The sequence below is a fragment of the Vidua chalybeata genome, chromosome Z (assembly GCF_026979565.1).
Source record: "Vidua chalybeata isolate OUT-0048 chromosome Z, bVidCha1 merged haplotype, whole genome shotgun sequence".
NCBI lineage: Eukaryota > Metazoa > Chordata > Aves > Passeriformes > Viduidae > Vidua > Vidua chalybeata.
In genome coordinates, this window is record NC_071570.1 from 969,860 (window position 1) to 995,239 (window position 25,380).

Below are 25,380 nucleotides of genomic sequence, written 5' to 3' on the forward strand. Positions count from 1 at the left end.
AAAATTAAAGGGCAAAGTCTGATGTTTGATTTAAAATTAAATATAGAGGAATTAAAAAAAAAACAAAACAAAGCCAAAACTAACCAAAACACCAGCCAAACCCCACCTTTCTTTAATATCCAGATATTGTTACCAATTTTGTCTGTTGTTAGTTCACCAAAACTTTTTAATTAGAAATACAAGAATGGTAATTTAACAGTGACAAGAAAAGGGGAACCTTAACAATAATGTTCCCACCTGTATGCTGTTTGTTTCAGAACAAAGTGTTATTTAAAATCAATGGTGGCTGATTTTTTATTAAAGGTGATCTAGAAAGTAGCTTGCCAGAACAAAATGTGCCATTAGAGATGTATCCCAAACATCATAAGAAGTCCTGGCTGTGATATTCTACATAATTTCCTAACAAATTAATATTAAAATCAAGCGATTCTTGGTGAACATGAAATTTTAAAACATCAGTAAGCTGGAAATTTCAGAGTCAGCTTTGGAAGGGAGCTGGGGAAAAAAGGAAATGAAAACTACCTAACCTGATAAAGCCTCAAAAGAGGCTGTGTTTCCTGAGCTGCTGCCTGCCATAGATCTCTTGCCGTGGGTAAATTGTTTGGGTTTGTCGAATTTCAGTCTGAGATTGTTTTAGGTAACATGGTGGAAAAACAACAGGTTTCCCACTGATTTATTTATTGCATATTCATCAGCGCGGCTCAATGGTTTGTACTGGAAGATGTAACATGTGAAAGGAAAAGGACCTTTACATTTCCCCTTATCCACCAGACAACCAGAACGTAAAGATAAAATTCCTTTCTGCACATGTGACCACGTATCTGAAAATACATCTATTTTGTTTTCCTCCTTCTAGATGAAACAACTTGTCAGCTCTGATACTTTCCAGAACTCCCACTAAGCTTTTCTTGAAATGCCTGGAAATGCAGTGTGTTCCCCAAGGGTTGTAATGAAGTGGTGGCCAGAGCTCTCTGCCTTCTCCTGCAGCGCCGTGGCCTTGCTGACTCACTCCCAGCTTGTGATCGTCTATTTCTGCCGAAGGAACTGCTTTCAAGTCGGGTGTTCCCCATCCATTTCTCCTGATTGCTCTTGTCCAGGTGGGCAACCCTGCTGGTGTCACAGAATCCAAGAATCCCAGGATGGTTTGGTGGGAAGGATCTTAAACCTCATCCATCCCATGCCCTCCCATGGGCAGGGACACCTTCCACTGTCCCAGGCTGCTCCAAGCCCTGTCCCCCCTGGCCTTGGGCACTTCCAGGGATGCAGGGACAGCCACAGCTGCTCTGGGCACCCTGTGCCAGGGCCTGCCCACCCTCCCAGCCAGCAATTCCCAGTTCCCAATATCCCACCTGTCCCTGCCCTCTGGCAGTGGAAGCCATTGCCTGTGTGCTGTCCCTGCATGCCTTGTCCCTTCTGCACTACATCTGATTATTCAGCCCTTTCCTCCAAACCCTCGAGATCTCTTGGAAGCTCTATTTCTGTTGCAGTCCTTGTCCTTAACACCTCCATGTGCTCCCCACATAAAACATTCTCTGTTCTCTTCTCCAGGTTATGACTGAAATTTAAACCCCCAAGAGGTGGGATAGAAACCCAGGTGACACCAAGCCATGGGTGGGGAATCCAGGGGTTGTTCTGGACAGGCCATGGGGATGAAGGTGCTTTGGGGCACAGGGAGAGGTGTTAGAGGCCTTATCATATTAAATATACTGCTTCTTTCCCCACAAGGCCTGTTACCTATCACAGAAGGAAATGCAATTAGCATGAAACCATTTGTCCTTGACGTATCTATGTTGCCTGGTGTTTGTCTCTGTATTTTTTTCTTGCCTGAAAATGATTTCCCAGTGGCATATTCCATGGTCTCTTTGATGTTATTAACTGAAGCTAACTGGCTTGTAATTTCCAAGTGGTTTTTTTTTTCCTCAGTCTGCCTGCACCTCACCTCCCTTCCAAAAGCCTCACTGCAAACAGCTCTTAGATGGCTGGACTCACTTTCTAAGTCTTCTGGGGGAAAGCCCATAACACCAAAATCATTTGAGAGCCATTGAAAACCTCTGTGTAACCTGTCCTTTCCTCATTCTCCCACTGACTTTAGCCCTTGATCCCTACTTTTGCTGTGCCAGCTGCTGATTGTGCTGGACATTGTGGTGCCCCCAAAGCAACGAGGACAGAAAATCAGTCTCCCGTGATTGGCACATGAGGATGACGCAGAAGCATCTTCATAGTACATGACCTTATTTCTTGGAATCATTTGGGTCTGTTGAAAAGAATAATGTAAAAAAAACAGGAAGGAAAATTCACAGTCAGCAGAGATTGCTTTCTAGCTAAAAAGAATAAAATAATCCTTTATTGACATCATAAAATTAGCAGGTAGCCAAGTTTGCAAAATTCAACTCAAATATTTTCACTTCCCCTTTAAACACTCCAGCTGGGTTACACAGTCAGTTCTTGTCTCAGGTGTGAAAAAAAGTGTGTTTCCTAGCACAAATATTCACATTTTTGCAGAAGGGAAATTGTTCCTGCCTGGAGTTGGATTAGGAAGGGAAGGACTGTGCATGGCTCTGCATCCCGTGCCAGCAGAGAGGTCAGCAGGGCAGCATTTCCCTGGAGTGTTCGTGTGCAAGGATCCATGTCACTAGCTTGGAATTCTGATTTCTGCCACACCTCAGCACTCTGCCACAGGCAACGCTGCCCCAACCCCAAAGCTGTGCCTGCAGGGAGCTGCAGCCTGATGCTCTTCTCTGCTTCAGGGACTCCGATTTGCTGGGAGGGGAATCTTGACCTCTCTGCTGATCTCACCCACTTGCTGAGCTGTGACTGAGAGCAGCCAGGCACGATGTAGGTGGTGAAACCCCAAACAATGCCTGGTGAGCTTCTCTGTGATATCCCCTTCTAATTACAAAACACAGGTAAAGCAACTTGGAGATGTACAGTCTTCCTGCTGAAACCTGGAGCACGCAGGGAGAGTAAGGAGATGTTTCCTGAGATGGATCAGCTCTTGGGGCAGGGAGGTAGGGAAGGACCACAGGCAGCTTTATAGAAATAAAACTGTAAATCCACTAGTGGGCTTTATTCTATCCTAATCATGGACATTATTCTGTCCTAATCATGGAATTATTCACCCCCCCACTCACACCATGTACTCTTTTTGTGGTTACTCTTTGCCCTTTCAAGGCTGAGAGAAAGGAAGGAAGGAGTAAAATATCTTTTCTGCTCATGGGTGTGGAGAAGGGAAGCAGCTGATCCTCCACCCTCCCACCCCCTTCCACCGTGGGGATTTGGGGTAAAAAGGAGCGTTTGTTGGATGGCGCCTGGCCCAGATGTGGTCGGGGAAGGACTCTGATGTTTGCGCTTCCACATATGGACCACAGTGACCAAGCAGGACTCATGCACACAGCTGACACTGCCAGCCACGGCCAAACACAGACCTGTCCCATCAGCTGCCTCCTTCACTCACTCAAAACGTTCACAGAGCTCTTCTCAGCCTCCAGCTCAAAACTCTCAATCCTCCCGTGAAGCTCAGAATCAAATAAATATTAAAGACTACTTGAACTTTATGTGCCAGTGCTAGAAACTTGCATATTGCTGCTATTAAATTCCATGGGGAGATACATGGACGCAGCAGAAACACGTGCTGTGTCACAGGTACGTGAATGATGCATCAATGGGGCTTAAAGCTCCACCATGAAACATCCGTGGGACTCTGGGGCTGCAGAACTTAGTGCCAGCATGAATTTAAATTAAGCACAATGGTGAGAGATGAGAGCCAAGGCATAAGGCTGCTGTCTCAGGGGAAACTGCACAAGAGACACAAAAAATATCTGTGTATGTTGGGGGCTCAAGGCATGAGAAGGACGTGGAGCTGCTGGAGCCAGCCCAGAGGAGGCCCCGGAGCTGCTGCCAGGGCTGGAGCCCCTCTGCTCTGGAGCCAGCCTGGCAGAGCTGGGGCTGTTCAGCTGCACAAGAGAAGGCTCCAGGGAGAGCTCAGAGCCCCTGCCAGGGCCTCAAGGGGCTCCAGGAGAGCTGCACAGGGACTGGGGACAAGGCCTGCAGGGACAGCACACAGGCAATGGCTTCCACTGCCAGAGGGCAGGCACAGCTGGGAGATTGGGAACTGGGAATTGCTGGCTGGGAGGGCGGGCAGGCCCTGGCACAGGGTGCCCAGAGCAGCTGTGGCTGCCCCTGCATCCCTGGGAGTGTCCCAGGCCAGGTTGGACAGGGCTTGGAGCAGCCTGGGACAGTGGAAGGTGTCCCTGCCCATGGCATGGGGTGGGACTGGATGAGCTTTGAGGTTCCTTCCAGCCCCAGTCATTCCAGGGCTCTGTGATCCCTGCCACAGCCAGGCCTGTGTGGCTCTGCAACACGACACGTGGTGCTGGCTGGCAGGTACTGCCTGTGACCAGCGATGTAAGGGAAAGATTTATATTTAACTTACATTTTTAAAATACATTAGTAGAAGTTCTGAGCTCTGCTACTGATGCAAATCATGTCACTGTGACACACTTTTATATTTATGTGACTCTCCTGTTCCTGACTCAGCCAGTCATGTGGATCTGAGCAAACAGGAAATCCCTCACAAAAAAAAAAAAAAAAAAGAAAAGAAAAGCACTTCAGAAAAAATGTACCCAAAAGACACAAAAAAACCAAGAGTCATGGTTTCCCTAAGTAAGTATTTTGAAGACTGCCTGGAGAAAGAATCACAAGAAAGCCTGGCTGGAGGAACCTGAGATGGTGTGAACAGTGACCAGTGAGGAAGCCTCAGGGGGATTCATAACCAGGGAGGAACTGGCAACTTCTGAAAGCCCCAGCATGGGAAGCCAGGGGCATCTGCAGGACAGAAGGACATTTGATCCTGCAGAGGGATGGGGGCTGGTGCACCCAAGCACTGGCTCATGTGGCCACCACAATCCCAGACAAAGAGAACAGGCAGCCATTGTAGGGAAAACTGTCTTTTATGAGGAGTGGGGAGGAATTTGGTTCCCTTAAATAGAGTTAATTTTCCTTCTAGAGGAAGAAGTTGAAAGTTTCTTGTGTACAAAGAGGGAATTGTCTGTTAGCTGATACCAATCAGTTTCTTATACTTCCTTGAAGGACAGAAAGGCCTTACTGTCCTTGCCAGATTTTCCCACTGCAGATTTTGCTCCTGAAAATGGGCTCTGGTTTGCTGAGTTGCTCCATCCGTCAGCGTGTGCTGTCCTTCTCCTGTGCCTTCCCAGCCCTTCCCTTCTGCCAACGGGGCTTGGAGCACCCTGGGACAGTGGAAGGTGTCCCTGCTCATGGCAGAGGTGGCATGGGACAGGCTTTAAGGTCCCTTCCCACCCAAACCATCCTGGGATTCTGTGGTTCTGTGAATATATGAGGTTCATGGACCATTCCTTAGTGAGAGGTTTCAGGAAGGAGAATTCAGTCCAGCCAATCCAGAACAGACCATATCCTATGTACATTCTATATCCCATATACATTCCCAGTGAGGAAAGCCAGGGACCAGGGTCCTCTTAGGCACCTAAATGAAGGAAAATCTGTTTTTTCATCAAACGTTAATGTAAAATAAACTCAAAGTCACAAGCCATCTGCAATGTCTTTGGAATAAGCCCAGCTTTTTCAGGAGGAAATGTTCTCAGAGCTGGTGGAGGGACTTCACAGAAGAATGGGGGCTTTAGAGAATCCACATATCCCTGTTTATTTTTGGATTTCAAACAGATGGCAGTGCTGCACATTGTATACTCTCTATTACATATAAAGCTGATTGTTGGTTTTGTGTAGATTTTAAGACTAAGGCAACATTTCCCATTAAACACACCATAAAATACTAGCAGAACTTGGTATAAAAATGCCAAGACATTCAGCCCTCCCTCCACTCAAATACAAGTTTTCAGGGGAAAAGTGATGTGAGGTTGTTTCCCTTTCACTAACACATCAAAGACTAATTCACAATAGTATGACAGCATTAAGTCTCTTCTGAAATAAACTCAAAAGATTCCATTCATTTCAAGCACTACCATGGTGGTATAACACATACTCCTGTGTGTAAATCCTGTGTACCAAACTGCTGTGTTTGACTGTGCAAGGATCCCATCGTTGACACCAGAAGTAATTGCACTGGGTTTTAATTGGATGAGAACAAGATTTACAGCCAGGTTAAACATTGACCTTTCTTCCCGGGGATCATTTTTTTTCAACTTGTTATCAGCCAAGCTAATGTGATTGTGTGCAAGAAAGCAAAGTTCTTGGCAGTGTATGTGTGTGTTGTGTGTTCCAGAGCTTCAAAGAGCAACAGCTTTTTTCCCCGAGACACCTTTGAGGGCAAAGAGCTTGAAGCAATCACTTACGCACAGCCAATGTTTTACTTTCCGTTTTCCTCCAGCCCAGGCAGGTGGGGAGCCTGGCATCAGCAGGACGTGCTGCAGGAGGCCTCTGTGACAGTCCTGGCCTGGGAGCTGTGGGTTCACACTGCTCCATCACCTGCGGGCACAGGGAACCCATTCTTGTCTTTAGCTCCATTTCACAGAGTCACAGAAGGGTTTGGGTTGGGAAGGACCTTAAAGCCCATCCACTTCCACCCCCTGCCATGGGCAGGGACAACTTCCACTGTCCCAGGCTGCTCCAAGCCCTGTCCAACCTGGCCTGGGACACTCCCAGGGGTGCAGGGGCAGCCACAGCTGCTCTGGGCACCCTGGGCCAGGGCCTGCCCACCCTCCCAGCCAGCAATTCCCAGTTCCCAACATCCCACCTGTGCCTGCCCTCTGGCAGTGGAAGCCATTGCCTGTGTGCTGTCCCTGCATGCCTTGTCCCCAGTCCCTGTGCAGCTCTCCTGGAGCCCCTTGAGGCCCTGGCAGGGGCTCTGAGCTCTCCCTGGAGCCTTCTCTTGTGCAGCTGAACAGCCCCAGCTCTGCCAGGCTGGCTCCGTAAGATAAGAGTCATTAACCTAAATCCTTTCCATTCCTGTGCCAGCCTGTCCCCACTCTGGCACCGGGGCCGCACTCTGTGGTCCCTGACGCGGTGGGGACGGAGCCCCTTGTGGCTCCCTTCTAACTCAGGATATGTTATGATTCCATGATTAAAGAACACCCCTTCTTCAGAAACTTTCAGGTATTCCGCATTTTGCCACACGGGCGGGCAGGCATTGGCACGGGCTGCCCAGAGAGGCCAGTCGCAGGGGAGGTGCTCAGGAGGCGCCGGGCTGTGGCTCGGGGTGCCGCGGTGTGGTGGGTCCGGAATTACAGCGGCAGGGCTGGATCGTATGGAGGATCTCTCCCAGCCCTGACGATCCGCTGGCCTCGGGACACTTAGCGCCCCCGCCAAGCCAGGACACCCCTCAGCGCCCCCGCCATGCCAGGACACCCCTCAGTGCCCCCGCCATGCCAGGACACCCCTCAGGGCTCCTGCCATGCTAGGAGACCCCTCAGCGCCCCCGCCATGCCAGGAAACTCCTCAGCTCCCCTGCCATGCCAGGACATACCTCAGCGCCCCCGCCATGCCAGCACACTCCTCAGCTCCCCTGCCATGCCAGGACATACCTCAGCGCCCCCGCCATGCCAGGATACCTCTCAGGGCTCCCGCCATGCCAGAAGACCCCTCAGCGCCCCTGCCATGCCAGGACACCCCTCAACTCCCTTGCCATGCCAGGACACCCCTCAGCGCCCCCGGTCTGCCAGGACACCCCTCAGCGCCCCCGCCATGCCAGGACACCCCTCAGCTCCCTTGCCATGCCAGGACACTCCTCAGCTCCCCCACCATGCCAGGACACTCCTCAGCTCCCCCGCCATCCCAGGACACCCCTCAGGGCTCCCGCCATGCCAGGACATCCCTCAGGGCTCCCGCCATGCCAGGAGACCCCTCAGCGCCCCCCGTCCGCCATGATGCCACTTCCGTCCCGCGCGCGTCCCCTCAGCAACGGCGGCGCCTCCACCCGCCATGGCGGCGCGGCCCCCGCCCCGTCCCCAGCCCCCTTACCGCTCTCACACCCAGAGACGCCGGGATTTCACCGGCTGCGGGCCGCACGATGTGGCGCTGGTGAGGGGCCACACCGGGGCTGCTCTGCTCCGGGGACCTGCGGGAAAGTGGGGGTTGAGCCCCAGAGCGGGGCCGGCTGAGGCTGCTCTGGGAGCAGCCGGGAGGGGTCTCGGGGAGCCCAGTGCTGTGTGAGGTGTCCCGGGGTGCCTGGTGCTGTGTTTGGGAGTCCTGAGGAGCCCGGTGCTGTGTTTGAAGGTCCTGGGGAGCCCGGTGCTGTGTTTGGGGGTTCTGAGGAGCCCGGTACTGTGTTTGAAGGTCCCGGGGAGCCCGGTGCTGTGTTTGGGGGTTCTGAGGAGCCCGGTGCTGTGTGAGGGGGTTCTGAGGAGCCCGGTACTGTGTTTGAAGGTCCCGGGGAGCCCGGTGCTGTGTTTGGGGGTTCTGAGGAGCCCGGTGCTGTGTCTGGGGGTCCTGAGGAGCCTGGTGCTATGTGGGATGAGGGTGTAGGCAAGTTTAGGAGGAATTTCTTCACAGAAAGGACGTTCAGGCCTTGGAAGAGGCTGCCCAGGGAGGTGTTGGAGTCCCCATCCCTGGAGGTGTCCCAGGAAGGACGGGACATGGCACTGAGTGCTCTGGGCTGGGTGACAAGGTGGGGATCAGGCACAGCTGGGACTTGATGATCTTGGAGCTCTTTCCCAGCCTTAGTGATTCTGTGATTACCCCATAATTACCGTGAACTCATCATTTGGTGTTAGATACTTGTACAGTCATGAAATCAACTGGAAAACACGCAGACTAATAGTTTGTATTTTCACCCATGAATGGTTTGCGTTTGGAAGGGACCTTAAAGCTCATCCAGTGCCACGGGCAGGGATACCTCCCACTGCCTCAGGTTGCTCCAAGCCCTGTCCAGCCTGGACTTGGACACTCCCAGGGATGGGGCAGCCACAGCTGCTCTGGGAAACTTGTGCAGGTGCTTCACCGCCTTCACAAGGAATTCCTTCCTACATCTAAAGCCTAAATTTTCCCTCTTTCACTCTGTAGCCATTTCCCTTGTCCTGTCACTACAATTGCTGATGAAGAGTCCCTCTCTGGATTCACTGTAGGCCCCTTCACATAGTGGAAGGGTGCCACGCGGTCTCCACGCTTTCTCCATTTCCTTTCTCTCTCAGCTAGCCAAGCCCCCCAAGAGAGACATCGTCGAAGAGACGATTTTGGCTGAGAGGGTGCTGGAGGAGAAGCAGCGTGAGCAAGAACGCGTCCTGCGGGTGTTCCGCCACTACCGCAACGTCTGCGACTGGCACAAGAGCGGCGAGGACAAATGGATGCACCGCGCTGCCGAGAGGAAGGTCCGGGCAACGCTGCAGCAGTACCTGCAGGAGATCGAAGCGAGGAGAGAGAGGTAGCAAACAAGTAGCCAGTGCAGCGCCCCTGCGGTTTTCAGTCTGTGCTCAGAGACAAGTGTTCAAACACAGTAACCAGTGTAGCAGAGGTGGCATTTGGAGCCTCCTGCCTGACGCAGGGAAGGATAGAAGTAGTAGCATAGCACTTTCATTGCTTGATTTTTAAAGGGAGTGAAGAGTGCCTTGATTCAATCATAAAGTGATGGAATGGTTTGAGTTTGAAGGGACCTTAAAGCTCATCTTGTTCCAAGCCCCCTGGCAGGGGCACTTCCCACCAGACCAGGTTGCTCCAAACCTTGTCCAACCTGGCTTGGAACATTTCCAGAGATGGGGCACAGAATCATAGAATTCCAGGGTGGTTTGGGCTGGATGGGCTCATCTAGTTCCACCCACCCTGCTGTGGACATCCACAGCTTCTCTGGGTAGCAAAGTGTCAGAAATTCAGTTCAGTGTCACTGAGGGTTTTGTTGCAAACTCATCAAGCTGATGTTTAGGTCCTACAAATAACACTTTGCAGCACAGTCAGCTGAAAAAGTTAATATTTTGAAAGACTTCTGGAAAATTTCAAAGGTGAAGCACATTGCTGCCATATAAAGAACAGAATTGTGCTGTATTGATCTTTGGAAAAAATCATGTAATTCCTCAGTTACTGTTTCATGTCAAGTGACTTTGTAGCTGTGAAGGTCGTCAGTTTGGTGTCCTGGTCTAATGTGCCTTCAGGGGAATTGGGTTCTACATAACCACTGGGGTTAGAAGGAAGCTCCTAAGATGATCTGGTCCAGCCCTAGAGTCACCTAGAGCAGTGTGTCCATTTGGGTTTTGCTTGTCTCCACACATGGAGACTGAATCACCTCTGTGGGCAGCCTGTCCAATATCTGACCACACTCGCAGTAAAAAGAAAACAAAATGTTTTCTTCTGTTCATTGGGAATTTCACATGGTTTAATTTGTGACCCCTTGTCCTGCCACTGAGCACTACTGAGGAGTAGGTGTCTGTCTTTTCTGCATTCCCTCCCTTCAGGAGTTTATGTACATAGGCAAGATCCCTCTACGCCTTCTCTTCTCCAGGCTGGACAGTCCCAGCTCTCTCAGGAGAGAAGGAACTTCAGGAGAGATTCTCCCGTTGGGAGAGGTGCTCCAGCCCCTCAGTGTCCCTCCGCTGGCACCCTCTGCTAAGGCTGTGTCCTTGTGGTGCTGCAGAGCCCAGAGCCGGAGCCGGCGCTCGGGTGGGGTCTCAGCAGTGCCGAGAGGAAGCAGCCCTCGCTGGCCCTGCTCGCAGGGCTGCTCACCCCGCAGCCCAAGGTGCCAGTGGCTCTCTTTGCCACAAGGGTGCATCACTGGCCTGTGCTCAGCTTGTCTGCCGGGACCCCAGCTCCCTTTCTGCTGAGACCCTGTGGCATTTGGGCTGAAATCGGTGATTTCTGGATTCCTTAGCCCTAGGTTTCTCACAGAAATTAACAGGTTAGTAAATGATTAACAGAGATTAACAGAGAAGTAAATGATGATGTGTTTAAAAACTGGCTATTTGACATAATTTTCTCATCAAAGATATTTCAGGATGAAGTGTTTGTGGAGTGATGCTAAAATAGCAAGCGGTCGTTAGAGAGAAGATATAATTATAGATACATAAAGGAGGGAGGGCATCAGGAAAAGGTTCTTCCCCCAAAGAGCTGTGGGGTACTGACCGGGCTCCCCGAGGCTGCCAGAGCTCCAGAAGGGTTTGGACAGCGCTGCCAGGGATGCACAGGGTGGGATTGTTGGGGGGTCTGTGCAGGGAAGGAGCTGGACTGGGTGATGCTGGTGGGTTCCTTCCAGCTCAGGGTATTCTCTGGGTCTATGCTGAAGGGTAACCATAGTACAAAATCTAATTTTTATCAGCTGGTGACAAATGTAGTCTGAGAATTAGAATAATTTGATGAATGGGGAAGTGAAGCCATAAAGCAGCTTTGAAAGTGAGTTTTTAAGATCAGGAGTTTAACTGTGCCTGGACAGAATCGCTCATGTTGTGCTGTAAGATTCCCTTGATGGACACAACAGGAATGATCCCTGAGTTAAAATTTGATGTTCACTTCTCTGACATTTGCAAGAGGTGTTGAAAGGAGCCCAGTACCCACTTTGTGTTAATAACAAATAAACTAAAACTTTGTCCTTCGACAGAAGGATTGATCTAGCCTTTATTCAAATGTTTTCATCACAGACTCCGTGACTTTCTGGAGGCAGAGGAGAGTAGGCACCTTGCTGAGGTGAACGCACTTGATGAAGAAAAGGCACAGCACAGAGAAGTAAAGATGAAGGAACAAGCAAAATTACTGAGGGAGAAGAGGGAGCAAGAAAGACTACAAGTGGTGGCTGAAAAACGAGAGCAACAGTTCAGGTATTGTCATAAATTTATCTTATAAAAGAGAATTTGCCCAAAGTAAATATATAGGCACAATTTAAAAAGAAGCTGGCATTAATAAACTGAAGAAGGAAAGATGAAAGTGATTGAAACAGTAAGACAGAAAAAATCAAAGTCGTTAATTCTTGCAGGTGTAGTATGTCCTCCTTTGTCCACATGAGCATCCCTGCGTTTTCTCCTGCCAAGCCAACCCTTATTGTAATTCCTGTTTCAGCTTTATACTGTTGGAGTGAACAGTTCAGGCAAGGTTAATTTGGCCTAAATCAAGCTTACTAAGGTAGTACATCAAAGATTCCTGAAACGTTAAGATTGTCCAAAAAGACAATGTTTTTATTTATTGCACACTTTTCAAGAGTAGCAGCTGCAGCTAAGGGTTTAATGCAGCCTGAAGTCTTGTGCCAAATCTTCCTGACTGAAAGCAGTAACTTGCAGGTACTTACTAGGACCTGAGGCCTTGGCATGAAATCTGCCTTGTCCCATTCTTGTAAATCTGGTTTTCTGGGGGAGGGATGAAAGAAATAATAATGTTATTTAATTATGATTATTTGAAATGTCTTTCCCAGTCTCCCACGGTACTACAAAATCTACACCACCTGCTTCTCAGTGTGCACAGGCTGGGGATAAAAATCAACATTGGCTCTTACTTGTGCATAAACACTAATTAACTAATTCCAAGGGTAAATGTTAAAATGTGGGGTTTATTGACTTGTAGACTTAGACTTTAGTGTTAGAAGTGCATACACTGCCTAATTTCACATGGTGGTTTGAAAATGTGGCCCTTGCCTTTTGCAGCTTCTGGTTTGTTCTCTATCTATCACACAAAGTGGTTGAAACTCATTTTTAAAATAGATTGGAGGGGGTGCTTCTGGAGTGCATTTTATTTTGATCTTGCAGCTTGTTTTACACACTGGGGAGATGTTGCCTAAGGGTAGGTGTCTAAGTGTTGGTATCTTTATATTCCCTGGGAATCTGCATTCCTGTTCTATTCAAAACTTCACCAAAATGAGGACAGTTACAGGAACCTAAAGCCAGTCCCAAACAGGCTTATCCTGCCCTGTCAGCTGAACTGCACCCCAGCCTCTACTGACTTTAATTAGGTTCTCATTGATCAGAGTGGGAATTTAGCACATATGCAGATTCATGTTCAGATGTCTAATTTTAGATATTTTAATTGCAAAATGAATCACACCACTGAACTGCATCATCTGGTGACACATACTTGAACTTTCATGCTGCAGTTGCCTGTCCTAATGTCTCAGGTCCTTTGTATTCCTAATGTAGCCCTGTTGATCCATTGGTCACTCAGTCTTACGAGAATATTTCATCTTGTTATTGTCCTTTTACCTTTCCCACTCTGCTCTGGGATCTAAGCCATATTCACACCACACAGCATCCTGTTAAAAAGTGTTGTTGAAACTTTACTGTTGGTGTTCTGCTGGCTGCATGTTTTCAGAGGACTTAGAGGCAGTGAAGCCATCTCTCCTCACAGCTGCTGTGAGTGGCAGTCTTGGGGTACCTGCATGAATTTGTCTTGTTTAAATAGCCCCAGGTCTGTTTTTCTCTGGCTGTTAGATGTTACTCTTCCTCCTAAACCATCCTGGTCCAGGCAGAGATCTGGGAGCAGGATTTGCTTCTCAAGAGACCAACACTTATTGAAAATCCACAAGCAGTAATTGTGTCACAGCCTGTCCTCTGGAGCAATGGCCTCCAATCCTCTGACTGCACCCCCATAGCTGTAAAAACTTTTAACATTTACCCCAATATGTTTATTTATCAACTATATAAATATATAATAATATAGTGTACTGGTATATTGTGTACATTACAAAACATATGCACAAATAAAAACGAAAAAGGATGAGATAAAGATTAAATAAATGCTATTTTTTACTTTGTAATGTTTTTTTATCAGTGGTACAAAACATATTCTCTTCCTGTACACCTGCCCCCCTTGGAGATGATTACTCCAGGGCACACCCAGGAGCCCTGGCAAGTCAATCCAGTAGCAGGTGGATACAGACATGATTTTCTGTTTCTCTTTGCCTGTGGATTTTCAACTCTTTTGAATATCTTTCTGAAACCTGATACAGACTTGTTTGTATTTCCTTTAACTCCACACAAGGTCCTCTGCTCTTTTGCAGGCATGGATTCTCAAACCTTGAGGTATAGGTACACCTACACTGTCAGACATTATTCCAGAGCACTAAAAGGCAGCATTTTTTATTTTTTATGGCTGGTTGCCATGGCCTGAGGGTACAGATGTAACAGCTTCTCAGTAGTAATGTTACCCAGGAAGAGTCCTTTGTCACAAGGTGACAGAGGGGACAAGGCTTGGACCACAGGAGTCCTGCTGGAATTAATTTTCAGGGAGGGCTACACCTTGTCTGAGAAGAGACTCAGCCAGTGCTAGCCTGAGGGCATGTTCATCATTGGTAACTTTAAAGAAAACTGGAATGTCTTAAAATTTGCATAAAACACAGATCACATCCTCTTTCTTGTGGTAACATCAGAAGCATCCATGTGGGGAATGATGTTATCCCAGTAACATTGTGCTGCAGCCATAAAATGAATAAATAACTGGGGAAATTCTGTCTTTGGGAAGTAGCCACATCCAGGCACATTTTTAATGTTAAGAAGCTTAGGATAGCAAAGTGAGGAAGAAAACCTGCCATCTGGGGGAGCAGATGTTTATGGGTTGGTGTAAGAGCTGCTTTGAGGGAATTATTTTGATATAATCAAGCAATTACAGGGTTATTTTATATTAAAATTCTAACAATGCTGAACATAATTAACTTCTACTCCCCCGTGGAAATTCAATAAATATCAGATTAGTTTATAATCACAGAAAAGAATAACTAGTTCTTTGTTCCTTCAATGCTGAGTGAACTTTGAGCCTATTGTGTTAAGGTAATACAGTGATTGCTAATTGTAAAATGTAGAATCCTAATAATAGCAAGATTTAGAATCTTAATAATAGCATGTTTCCCTCACAACATTTGAGAAATACATTTTTCATTAATACTAATTAGTGCTGTGGTCTTTCATCACCACTAACTCCCACCCAGGAGATGAAAGATAGATTCCAGTGGTAAAACGTAAGAAAACCATCAATGACGTAGTACGTTTGATGGCCTGCTGGGAGGCAGGGACACTCCTTGGAACGTGCCACGGCTCATGGCATGCACATCCCTGTGCTGCTTTCTGCTTTTATTGCTGGGTTGAACAGTGGTCAGGGGGTTCCTGTCTTGTCCAAGAGGTAAAACAACCATCCCTTTTCACCAGCCTGCACTGGCACTGAACTACAGCATCTCATCATGGAATGGTTTGGGTTGGAAGGGGCCTTCAAAGTCATCTTTATCATGGGCAGGGACAACTTCCACTGTGCCAGGTTGCTCCAAGCCCCATCCAGCCTGGCCTTGGACACTTCCAGGGATCCAGGGGCAGCCACAGCTGCTCTGGGCACCCTGTGCCAGGGCCTGCCCACCCTCCCAGCCAGCAATTCCCAGTTCCCAATATCCCACCTGTCCCTGCCCTCTGGCAGTGGAAGCCATTGCCTGTGTGCTGTCCCTGCATGCCTTGTCCCCAGTCCCTGTGCAGCTCTCCTGGAGCCCCTTGAGGCCCTGGCAGGGGCTCTGAGCTCTCCCTGGAGCCTTCTCTTGTGCAGCTGAACAGCCCCAGCTCTGCCAGGCTGGCTCCAGAGCAGAGGGGCCCCAGCCCTGGCAGCAGCTCCGGGGCCTCCTCTGGGCTGGCTCCAGCAGCTCCACGTCCTTGTGCTGTTGGAGCCAGGGCTGGGGCAGCTCTGCAGGTGGGCTCTCAGCTGAGCACAGGGGCACAGGGGCAGAATCCCCCCTGCCCTGCTGCCCACGCTGGGGGATCAACCCTGGGCAGGGGGGTTCAGTCTGGGGCAGGTCCAGCAAATAGCAAGCAGAATGGAAATGTTTTCACAGCAGTGCTGTCCCTTTCACTGTCCGTGTCAGTGCCCTTCACTTTTCAGCACGGGCTCCATGGCACTGGGTGCTTTAGCCAAGAGGATGAACAGAGAGATGTCCTTGTCCCCAGGGAAATGTGAGCCAGCAACTGTTGAATGCCAGCAGGGAGAAAATGTGGTGAGACCTCTACTCTGAAAATTAAATAACTAACCTGATATGGACATTGGTAATAGCATTGAGGTAGTTGCCCGATGAATATTTAGTATTTTTGTTACACAGGATAGTCAGCTAAAGCGTGTGTAGTGTCATAGTATTTCACACTGTGCAGGTAACTACTGCTGCCATGAAATTGTTCATGATTCAGGCTGTGATATCTTCTCAGAATTCCTAAACACCTTTGCAATAATCTGCATAGTTTCATTCAGCATGAAATTGTGAGATATCTTTTTACTTCACAGCATTCACAGGCATCTGTCACACATCCTCAGACCTTATACATCCTTCACACTTGCAGGTCTTCATCTTTGTCTGCCAGCTTCACATTCTGACTTCATGAAAATCTATATCCTGTTTATAGAAGAGAATTAAAATGCTTACAGATTGTTCAAATTAAATAATGTTTGATGGCATGTGTTGATCTCAATAGTGCTTTGTTTGCAAAAGTAAAAGCAGAATCTGCAATTAGTGCAGTGTTCTTCAGCTGAAGATAAATTACCTCTTTATATGCAACTCAGTTGCAGAGAGTAAATGAAAATTGAAAGCTGCATTACTTGTTTGACTTTCTACCTTCTCCAGGCTTTTATTGCAACTTGTCTGAATTGTCCCACAGAACTTCACTTTAAAAATTAATACATTTCTAGTGGTTCCTGCTCAACCATGTAACCCACATTTCCATGGCTGCAGTATTTTCTGAATATGAATGAGCTTTCAGGTGACTTACAAACCTATTCTAAGTCTTCATTTGAATAGAGGCCAACCTACATGTTTGAATAAGTGTAGCATGAATGTGTTTTATATGTTAATAAAAGATACATATCCACACAACCCCCCCAAGTTCCGTGTGTACAATGTGTGGATGTATTGTGTGTTCATTTAAACTCACAGAATGTCCCAAGTTGGAAGGGACCCCTAAGGATCACCCAGTCCAGCTCCTGCCCCACACAGACCCCCAACAATCCCACCCTGTGCATCCCTGGTGTCCAAAGGCTCCTGGAGCTCTGGCAGCCTCGGGGCCGTGCCCATTCCCTGGGGAGCCTGGGCAGTGCCAGCACCCTCCTGATCTCCAGCCTAAACCTCCCTAGCACAGCTCCAGCCATTCCCTGGGTCCTGTTCTGGTCACAGGGAGCAGAGATCACTGTTGCCTCTTCACTTCCTCTTGTGAGGAAGTTGATTAAGGTGTTTTTTACAAATTCAAATAATTCAGCTCATTATTGCCAAAACCTCCATCAAATCAGGCTCTCTATGGTTCTTTAGGTTCCACAAGGAATCAGTGTCAGACCAGGGGTATAATTGGTGTCGTGGGTTGCTGTGTTTTGAGCAGTGATGAGCTGAGAGCCTTCATTCACCACACACCTCCAGACCTGCTTATTGTTTTGAGACTTTTTAAAAAAACCACTTTTATGTTACCTTCCAGAAACCGATGTCATGAGTATCGCGAACACTGTAAAAAACAGAGCGAGAAGGAACTGGGTGACTGCCAGCTGGCCCAGCAGACTCTGAAGGAGATACTGAAAAAGGAAGAGAAGATGCAGGAGCGGAAGTTGGAAGAGATTTGTGAGAAGGAACTGTTGGCTAAGGACCAGGAAGCGGAGCTGAAGGCGCAGGAGGTGGCAGCGCGGATCCGGGAAATGGTGGATGTGCGTGAAGCCCAGGTGGCCGTGCACGCCGCTCGCAAAGAGGAGAAGAAGCAGGAGATCAGACAGGATGCTGAAAGGCTGGTAATTCCCATAGTGTTCTGCATTCAGGCCTGGGCAGGAGGCCCTTCTAATGATAGGCTTACTAGACATTTACACTAATCCATACCTTATTTGTATCTCTATGATTCCATTAGTATCTGAGCCTGTGCTGTTAAGCTAAGCCTCTTTTCCAGAGCTGTGGCAAAGGCATTCCTGTTTACAGAGGGAAATACATCTTTTGAAACTCAGCATTCTAAAGGGTTTTGGCACTCAGTCTCTCAGAGGTGTTGTGAGAAATGGAAATGTTTTAAAGCTTTTGCCAAATACCTTTGTTGTTTTTTGATTTCCAATTTCCTGCAGGATAGCAGGGAAATCTTGTTTCCCAGCTGAAATATTTATTTTATATATCTTTTTAAGCAAGTTAGCTAGCAGCACTTAAGCTCTCTTGCCTGTTAGACCTGGCTGCTGTTGAGCTCACATCACAGGAGGCATTTGACTACCTTGGCCCAACTGCTCAGCCACTACCTTCTTTTTTCATCATCCTTTTCCACCTCTCCTGCTGTAGTGTTGCTGGCTTTAGTGTGGCTTGCTAGTTCAGTATTCTGTGTTGACTTTGAATTATGGGAGGCTATTTAGCTCAGACTCAATCTTCATTTTGCAGCTATTTACATGTAGAGGCTGAATGATCACTCAGGATACTCTGTTAGACACTGGAAGCTGGTGCTGGCATCATATATGCTTCCCCATTTTATAAAAATGAGACAATAATGAATCTAAAGCTCTGAAAATGCTGTCTGTGAAAATATTCCAAGCTAGACTAATGTTTTGCTTATTTAAAAACATGTAGAACAGAATTATTTTCTTGTAACAACTTCTAAGGCACTGCCAAACCTCCCAGGCAAAGAATGCTGCTCCTTAACTGGCCTTTTCAGAAAAGCACTATTAGAATAGAAGACTCTGCATCTTCCCCTGGAGACAGCAGCCTGGGGCTCTGTCAAGGAGATACATTTCTGGTGAAGTGGTTGAGTCTCTGGAAAAGAAAAAGCTTTCTTTGAAGGAGTGTTTCTGTATGGAAAATGCGATGTAATCCATTCTCAGCAGAAGAGGGATGTGGCAGATGGTCTCATTACAAGTCTTTCATTGCAGGCCGGTAGCCCCCAATGACCAGTTTCATCTGGGTGAATGGACAGCTAAGTGTGCATAAAGGTTTCTCCTGGTTGTTGCAATGAAAATACAATATTTAGTGAAGGAAAACTTGCACCTTTGGCACGGTAGACCACATGTGTGCACCAGGATATCTCACAGGTGGATGACAAAGCACAGACAGCAATTTCTGCTTTAGCTACACTAACTACATTGACTGCCTTCCTCCTTTGTCTTATTTTTCCCTTTAAAGAATTGTGATTTCTTGGAAAGGGGTTGACTTCATGTTATCCTGACTGTAGTTTCATGAGTTTCTGCCATAGCACTTTGGTCCTGCCTTGCAGAAGAGTGTTTGGTAACCACTTCTTTGCACACTTGTGACGTTGTGTTCCCACAATGAACAAACTTTCATGGATCCCATCCTTGCTCTCACACAGCTTCACTGATGTCAGAATTCATCCAAAGACATGTGTCAACTTGCACAGCAGACTGCTAACTACTTCTGCTTTCTTTCCACCTTTGCTGTTCAAAGCCTTTTGGATTTCTAATGCTGTTCCTCAAATTATATATATATTGAGTTTCAAAGCTGTTTCACCAGCTTCTGAAAGTGAATTTGACAGTTCAGGCAGATACAAAGTCAGCTTTGGGTCTGAAATTCTGCAAGAACCTGTGAGTGCTTTATGTCCAGCATAAAAAGGGATATTTGTTAGGGAGTGCAGCTTTGCTTCCCAATGGGAAGATTAGACATGCTGTTTATGACAAACGTGCTAAGGCATTTTTAAAGACTCATTCACATTACAAAAGAGACATTTAATTTAAAAACAGGTAACAGAAAACTGTGTACCTCAGAGACAGCTGAAGCATGATTTCTGAAATAATACAATGCTAATGATGGTCACACACTGTGTTATGACTATGTTTCACTGCAGTTGTCCAGTTATTCAATTGCAAGATGTCCAGAATAAATTACTTACGGATGCTACTTTTGATTTTTTTTTGTGGCTAAATAATCTTGAATATACAAATACCTGTTTGATCTCAAATACTAATTTCCGATTTGTCATTGTTTCTTTTTAAGAACTAGGTTTCACTGCACATTTTTCCAATACAAAGTGGAATATAAAGTTCTTTCCTATATGAAGTGGGATGATTTGAAACCATAGAACTTCAGGAACTGCCCATCAGAACACAAGGATGCAGTCACTGACTTTGTGCAACCTTATGACTGGTAGAGATGCAGTGCTTTGAACACCCAACACAGGCAGAGGACAGATAATATCTACAGAAACAGCAGGAACAAGTGACCCTGTTATTTGTCAGTGCTTATGGCTGTGTATGAACACTTGGATATAGATCAAAAGTGCTGCAATGATACTGATTTCCCTACAGAGACTACTCTGTCTATCTGCCTGAAACATTTGGAAAACACCCGGCACAACACTGTTTTTGTATTGAAGTGCATGTGATAATTATGGGTAAAAATCCTGATTTCTAGTGAATGATATGCTAAAATGTTCAGGCTTTACCAGGTCTAGTGGATGACCCTAATTCTATGTTGCCAGCAAGGCTTTTCTCTTCATGTTGCAATAAACTAACTCTAGCCACCACTTAGTTTGAAGTTACAGTGATTTTACAAACTGGCTACTTTTATCCTTGTAGCAAGAAGAGCTGCACCAGCTTAGGAAAGAAAATGAAGACCTTGAGAGGAAGAAGCGACATCAGCAGAAGGAATGCAGGGAGATATGGCTCAAAGCAGTGCAGGACAGGCAGAAGCATCTTGATGCAGAAAAACAAATTCAACTTGCTGAAGAGAAGGTGATCCTGGAAAATGATTTTCAGGACCCCGACAAGGAATATGCGAAGATAAGAAATAAAAAAGTAAGTTGTTTCACTGTGAGCTTGTGGGGCAATACCTCATCTAGACTAGTTCTGTGGCCCTGTGAACTGCACAGGGTAACAGAGAACAGACACAAGCCGTTCTCCCTGAACAAGGTAATTCTTGTGTTGAACAGCCTGCTGCCTCTCCTCTCCCTGCAGCTCTGCAGAAGCCCATTAGCTGTTAAAACCACAGCACTTTAAAGCCTGCTTTGCAATCAGCAAGGCTATCAGGCTGGATAAGTGAAGTGGGGGCTCTTAGGAAATCCTGGAATTTTGTCCCTCCATGCTGATTTAATTGTGTGTAAATCACCTGAGCTTTATCATCCTTACACTGCATGGACATAATAGAGGCTGGAAAACTGTTTTTTTTTTGTTTCATGGACTTGATGTAGTAAGTATTTGTAACTGCAGAAGAAAGGAAATATTTAACTTATTGTAATTAGTGAAAACTAAAAAACTTTAGAACATTTAAAAACTATATATAGATAGATGCAAACTCTCATGTTTTATTTCTTGGCGATGCCATGAGTCAATGGACGTGTCTGTCATTTCCCGAAGTTAAAACAAATAGATTGTCCAACTTCAGCATGCAAGTGAGTCTCAGGGTATTTAGGACACAGGAGAGAGCTGGTTAGAAGCTCCTGCAGGTTCGGAAAGTTCTATCAACTCAGTGTTAGACCTTGCTGCAGAATTACAGGAGGTGATATATATTATATTATATTATATTAAATTATTATAATTAATGCAGGTGATACTGGGTAGCCTGGTCAGCTGTGGAAAGTCTGTAAAATGGGTGTGTTGTAGGCAGCTGAGCTGCTGTGGGGAAAGGGATCACTGTATTTGTCCTGTTGTCTGGCCAGGTAGAGGATTCTGAGCAGTTCTTTCCCATGACAGGTTTTGGAATGGACTCTGGGCTCCCAGCTCTCACACTGGCTATGAACTGCCACTTTTCTTCAGGTCTTGAGAGGCTTTTTAAAACTAATTTACTCAGATCTGCAAACGTCTGTGTGTTTGCAGCAAACGCTGTTGAAGGAGCAACTTACTTACCTGGATCATCTGGCTGAACAGCTGAGGAGGGAGAAGGAGAAAGAAAGGGAAGACGAGAAGCTCTTCAAGGAAGAGAGGGATCAGGTTTGGGCCGAGAGGGTTGAGAAACTGAAACAAGAGAGGAAGGCACGATTTCAGCTGCTGAGAGATGTCGTGAACATAAGGCAGTTGCAGATGCAGGAGAAGTGTAAGTGGTGGAACACACATCTGGGCAGAGGTGGTGCAACACCCTGCTGCTGGGAGCAGCATTGCCCCAGCACACGCTGTGTGACAGAGCGGACAGCAATGTGACCTCCCCAAACCTGTTCCCAAAATGCACTCCTACAGGCATTCCTTACACTAATTCCTCATTGCCATCACCAGAGCAAAGACTAGTAAAGTAAGGACTGCATGGGCAAACAGTCATTGTTGTTAATTATATTATTATGAAGCCCTGAATGAGAAAACTGACCAGATCTGAGTGGATGAAAAATAAATAAGCTGAGAATACACTTGCTGTTGTTTGTGTGACACTTCAGAAACAACAAAACTCAAACCTAATATTTAGGCTACTTCAAGCTCAGCAGAACTGTTACCTTCTAAAAGGATTTTTGGTTTTGTTTTCCAGTGCAGAAAGAAGAAGAGAGGAAAACAGAGGTTGCTGAAGAGAAGAAGGCAATGGCTGAAGCAGTCAGACAATTTGAATATGAAGAAGAAGAAAGACGTACAAGGTATTTTTCTTCTATATCATCAGGTCATTTCTTTGCAGATCAATCTTTCAAACTTGTGAGAGAGTAGTTTCTTTTTTTCTGATAACTCTAGAACACTTGGTGGACTTCCTTCTGTTGAGAGAAGCTTTCCCACCACGCTTATCAATTCCAAACTTATCAGTTCCAAACTGCCCAAGAGCAGACTTGTAATACTGCATCTGGTATTAAGTCATTAATTCTGACGTCAGGAGATAGTGGTACATCCTTGTGTTGGTTTTTTTGATCATCATGTGACTTACATCAATCGTATTTCCTAAACACATCCCCTCATAGTCTGAGCTGTTGTTACAAGTGGCAGAAGTCTGGGGAGGAGGCTTAATGAAAGGTTTGCTTGTTCCTGCTGCAGGAGAGCAAGTGTGTCCGGGCTTGTTGCTAAACTCCACCCACAGACATCCCTTGAACAATCCTGTGTCAGTCACCAAAACACCAGGCTGCAGCAGTAACCCGGGCTGCACGGGGCTCTCCATAGTGCCTCTGGATGAGCAGATCCTTACACGCAGTAGCTGGAATGTTCCTCTGGGTGTCATGCAAAGCCTTGGGCAAAGGGCCTTATCTCACTTACTCCCCTTTTGTATTCCTGCCCTTTCTCCACTCTTGTCCGTGGGATACAAGTAGCTGCTTCCCGAGCAGGTATCTGTTGTGTTCTCTGAGGGCTTTATTGGGAGCAAACTCCTGGCTGTGGCAGAAATGTCACCCTTGTGAAGGAAACACACTGGGCTCCAGCTGGGATGTGCTCCATTTAGCTGAGATGGCACTCAGCAGTGTCAGGAAGGGTTTGTGGCTCAGCTCTGTTGAGTCAGTGCACAAGTCCTGACTACTCTGTTGGCGTTCAAGTGTCTGTGTGACTCCTGCTCCAGAAGGGCCTGAACGTGTAAGACTTCCTCTGCTTCTCCAGAGGGGACTGAAAGCAGTACATGAGTCCTGAGGTGCAGGGGAAGATTGATTTCTTCTGACAGCCACTTCCAGCAATATCAGTGCAGCAGGGAGTTGTTCTTCTCAGCAGGAGGGTGAGGATGGGTGTCAGCAGCAGCACTGAGCCTGGGATGGACTGAGACCCAGCACCCTCATCCTCTATCCTCTCACCACAGCTGTGAGGAGCAGGGAGGGCACGCTGGTTACAGGGAGCTGTTCTTTCCCTCTTTCTGGTGGAGCACCAGTTCTACAGTCTGCTTTATAGGACACAACAGAGTGCAGTTAACTCTCTGAAGCACACAAAGTTAATAGTGGCAGTTATTCATAACTGCTAAAAGGAGCTTTGAATGGTTCTTTAGTCTGAGCTCGAATGCTAACAGATTACATAATAATAATAATAATAATAATAATAATAAAGTTGATTCTTTTTACCCATACTGCTTAAATAACCTATTCATTTGGCATTTCCAGAAAAATACAGAAGGCCAAAGAATACAGAGACCAGCTCACATCTCAAATTGCCTATCAACAGTGGCTCAAAAAAGCTGAGGAAGAGAAGAGGAAGAAAGAACATGAATCAAATATGGAAGCAGAGAGAGAGTACCAAGAAAAGGTACAGCTCATTCTGTCAATGCCTCACAAGTTGGAAGTAAAGCCCCCCACTGCAAAAAAAGCACTAATGCCTGACTCTTAAGGGCATCAGTCACTATGGTATTTTAGCTCACTCAATTGTCTTTAAAGACATTTTCTTAGAGTGCTTACACCTGACTTGAGTTGGAAGAACTTTTTCCACTGTGATACTCCAAACATTTAATTGGAAATTACAAGAAACAGTATTTTAAAGTTTATTTTTTTCCCCATGGATCTTTTTTTTGACAAATCTGATCCAATCCAAAGTGCTTGACATTTTAGTTCGAGAATACTGTCTGCCCTCTACAATATAATAGTGTATTATTATGACATGAATAATACACAGGTATTCTTTTTAATCTGCACAAAGAAAAATTGTAGAAAACTTTTAATAAACCTTTATTAAAATGCCTTTCAAACTGAAAACATTTGCAAAATTGTTGTCTTTGTATTTAGATGCCAAGTATAAAACTCTGAATGTGTTTTACTGGGGGGGTGAACATTAAAAAGGTGATAGTCTTTTGCATAGATTCTGGTAGCTGTTGAATGATCTGTGGAATACTGGAGTCCCAAGTCTGTGCGTCCTCTGCTCGGGCAGAATTAAGTATGCAGGGCTGAAGTTAGAGGTGTCTTGTAAAAAGGTTTATTCTCTATAATTTTCATGGCACCTCTGCCTGTCTGGGCTTCCTTGGATCACCAGACCCTGAACACATGGAATGGGGGGCCGGAGCACCACCATAATTCAAGACAGCAGCACAGAAGCTGGCTGGATGTCCCCAGGAAGGTGCTGGTGGGTTTTGGCAGTGGGGAGCAGGGACACCTCGCTGGCCTCTCTGCCCCCACACCAGCTTGGCCCTAAAGCAGGAGGAGCAGTGGGTGACATGAGGAGCAGGGTAAGGGGTGACCCAGCTGCTCCCCACGGTGCTGCCCTTGACCAGCTCCTTGCTATGCATTTCACTGGTTTTTCCTCTGTTCTATTCAGAGAAGGGAAATGAAGAACCCATGTAAAACCTCTCATCCTTTCTTACTCACAGAGTTTGTGCCATTTAGAAATGTTTTATGTTCCTTTTTTCTCATTTTTCTCTATGAGTCTTTGCTGCTGCTTATCTGCAGCTGTTTCTCTCTCCTTCAGCTTTTCAGCTTCTGCCATCTTTCCTCCAGCTCCTGCCTTTTCACCCTTTTCTTCCAAAACTTCCATCTTTCACTTACCACTTGCTTTGCCATTTTTGTCCTCCCACCCTCCTTTTCAGCATGTGGCTCCCTGTTGGCAAACCAAGTTGTGTTTTTGTTATGTGAGAACATGAATGGATGCACAGGGGAGCTGGTAAATCACTGGGATCAGAGCTCAGGAGCCCCAGATCCCAGATATCTTGGAACAAAGCAGGAATAAACACCCTGCAAGTTGTGTCCTCTTGGTTTAAAGCAGACACCAAGTTGACAAATGCTTTTT

General features: G+C 46.6%; 1 protein-coding gene and 1 long non-coding RNA gene across 3 annotated transcripts; one reads left to right on the forward strand and one right to left on the reverse strand.

The window, feature by feature from the left end:
* Positions 1-4,611: 4,611 nt before the first annotated feature.
* On the reverse strand, positions 4,612-7,283 carry LOC128782383 (uncharacterized). 2 transcript variants are annotated; one of them, XR_008428759.1, is made up of 3 exons: positions 6,728-7,283; positions 6,327-6,459; positions 4,612-5,500 (listed from the first exon to the last, which is right to left on the reverse strand). It is a non-coding gene; the product is annotated as an uncharacterized LOC128782383 (long non-coding RNA). The 2 variants fall into 2 exon arrangements; XR_008428758.1 differs by lacking the exon at positions 4,612-5,500 and having other exon boundaries at positions 6,089-6,459.
* A 584-nt stretch (positions 7,284-7,867) lies between these two features.
* CFAP53 (cilia and flagella associated protein 53) lies at positions 7,868-24,377 on the forward strand. The gene is made up of 8 exons (XM_053932700.1): positions 7,868-8,010; positions 9,120-9,349; positions 11,547-11,723; positions 17,310-17,613; positions 20,374-20,592; positions 21,610-21,826; positions 22,247-22,349; positions 23,772-24,377. Exons 1-8 carry the CDS (start codon positions 7,912-7,914, stop codon positions 23,992-23,994), a joined length of 1,572 nt encoding a protein of 523 aa, XP_053788675.1. The 5' UTR covers positions 7,868-7,911; the 3' UTR covers positions 23,995-24,377.
* Positions 24,378-25,380: the final 1,003 nt, after the last annotated feature.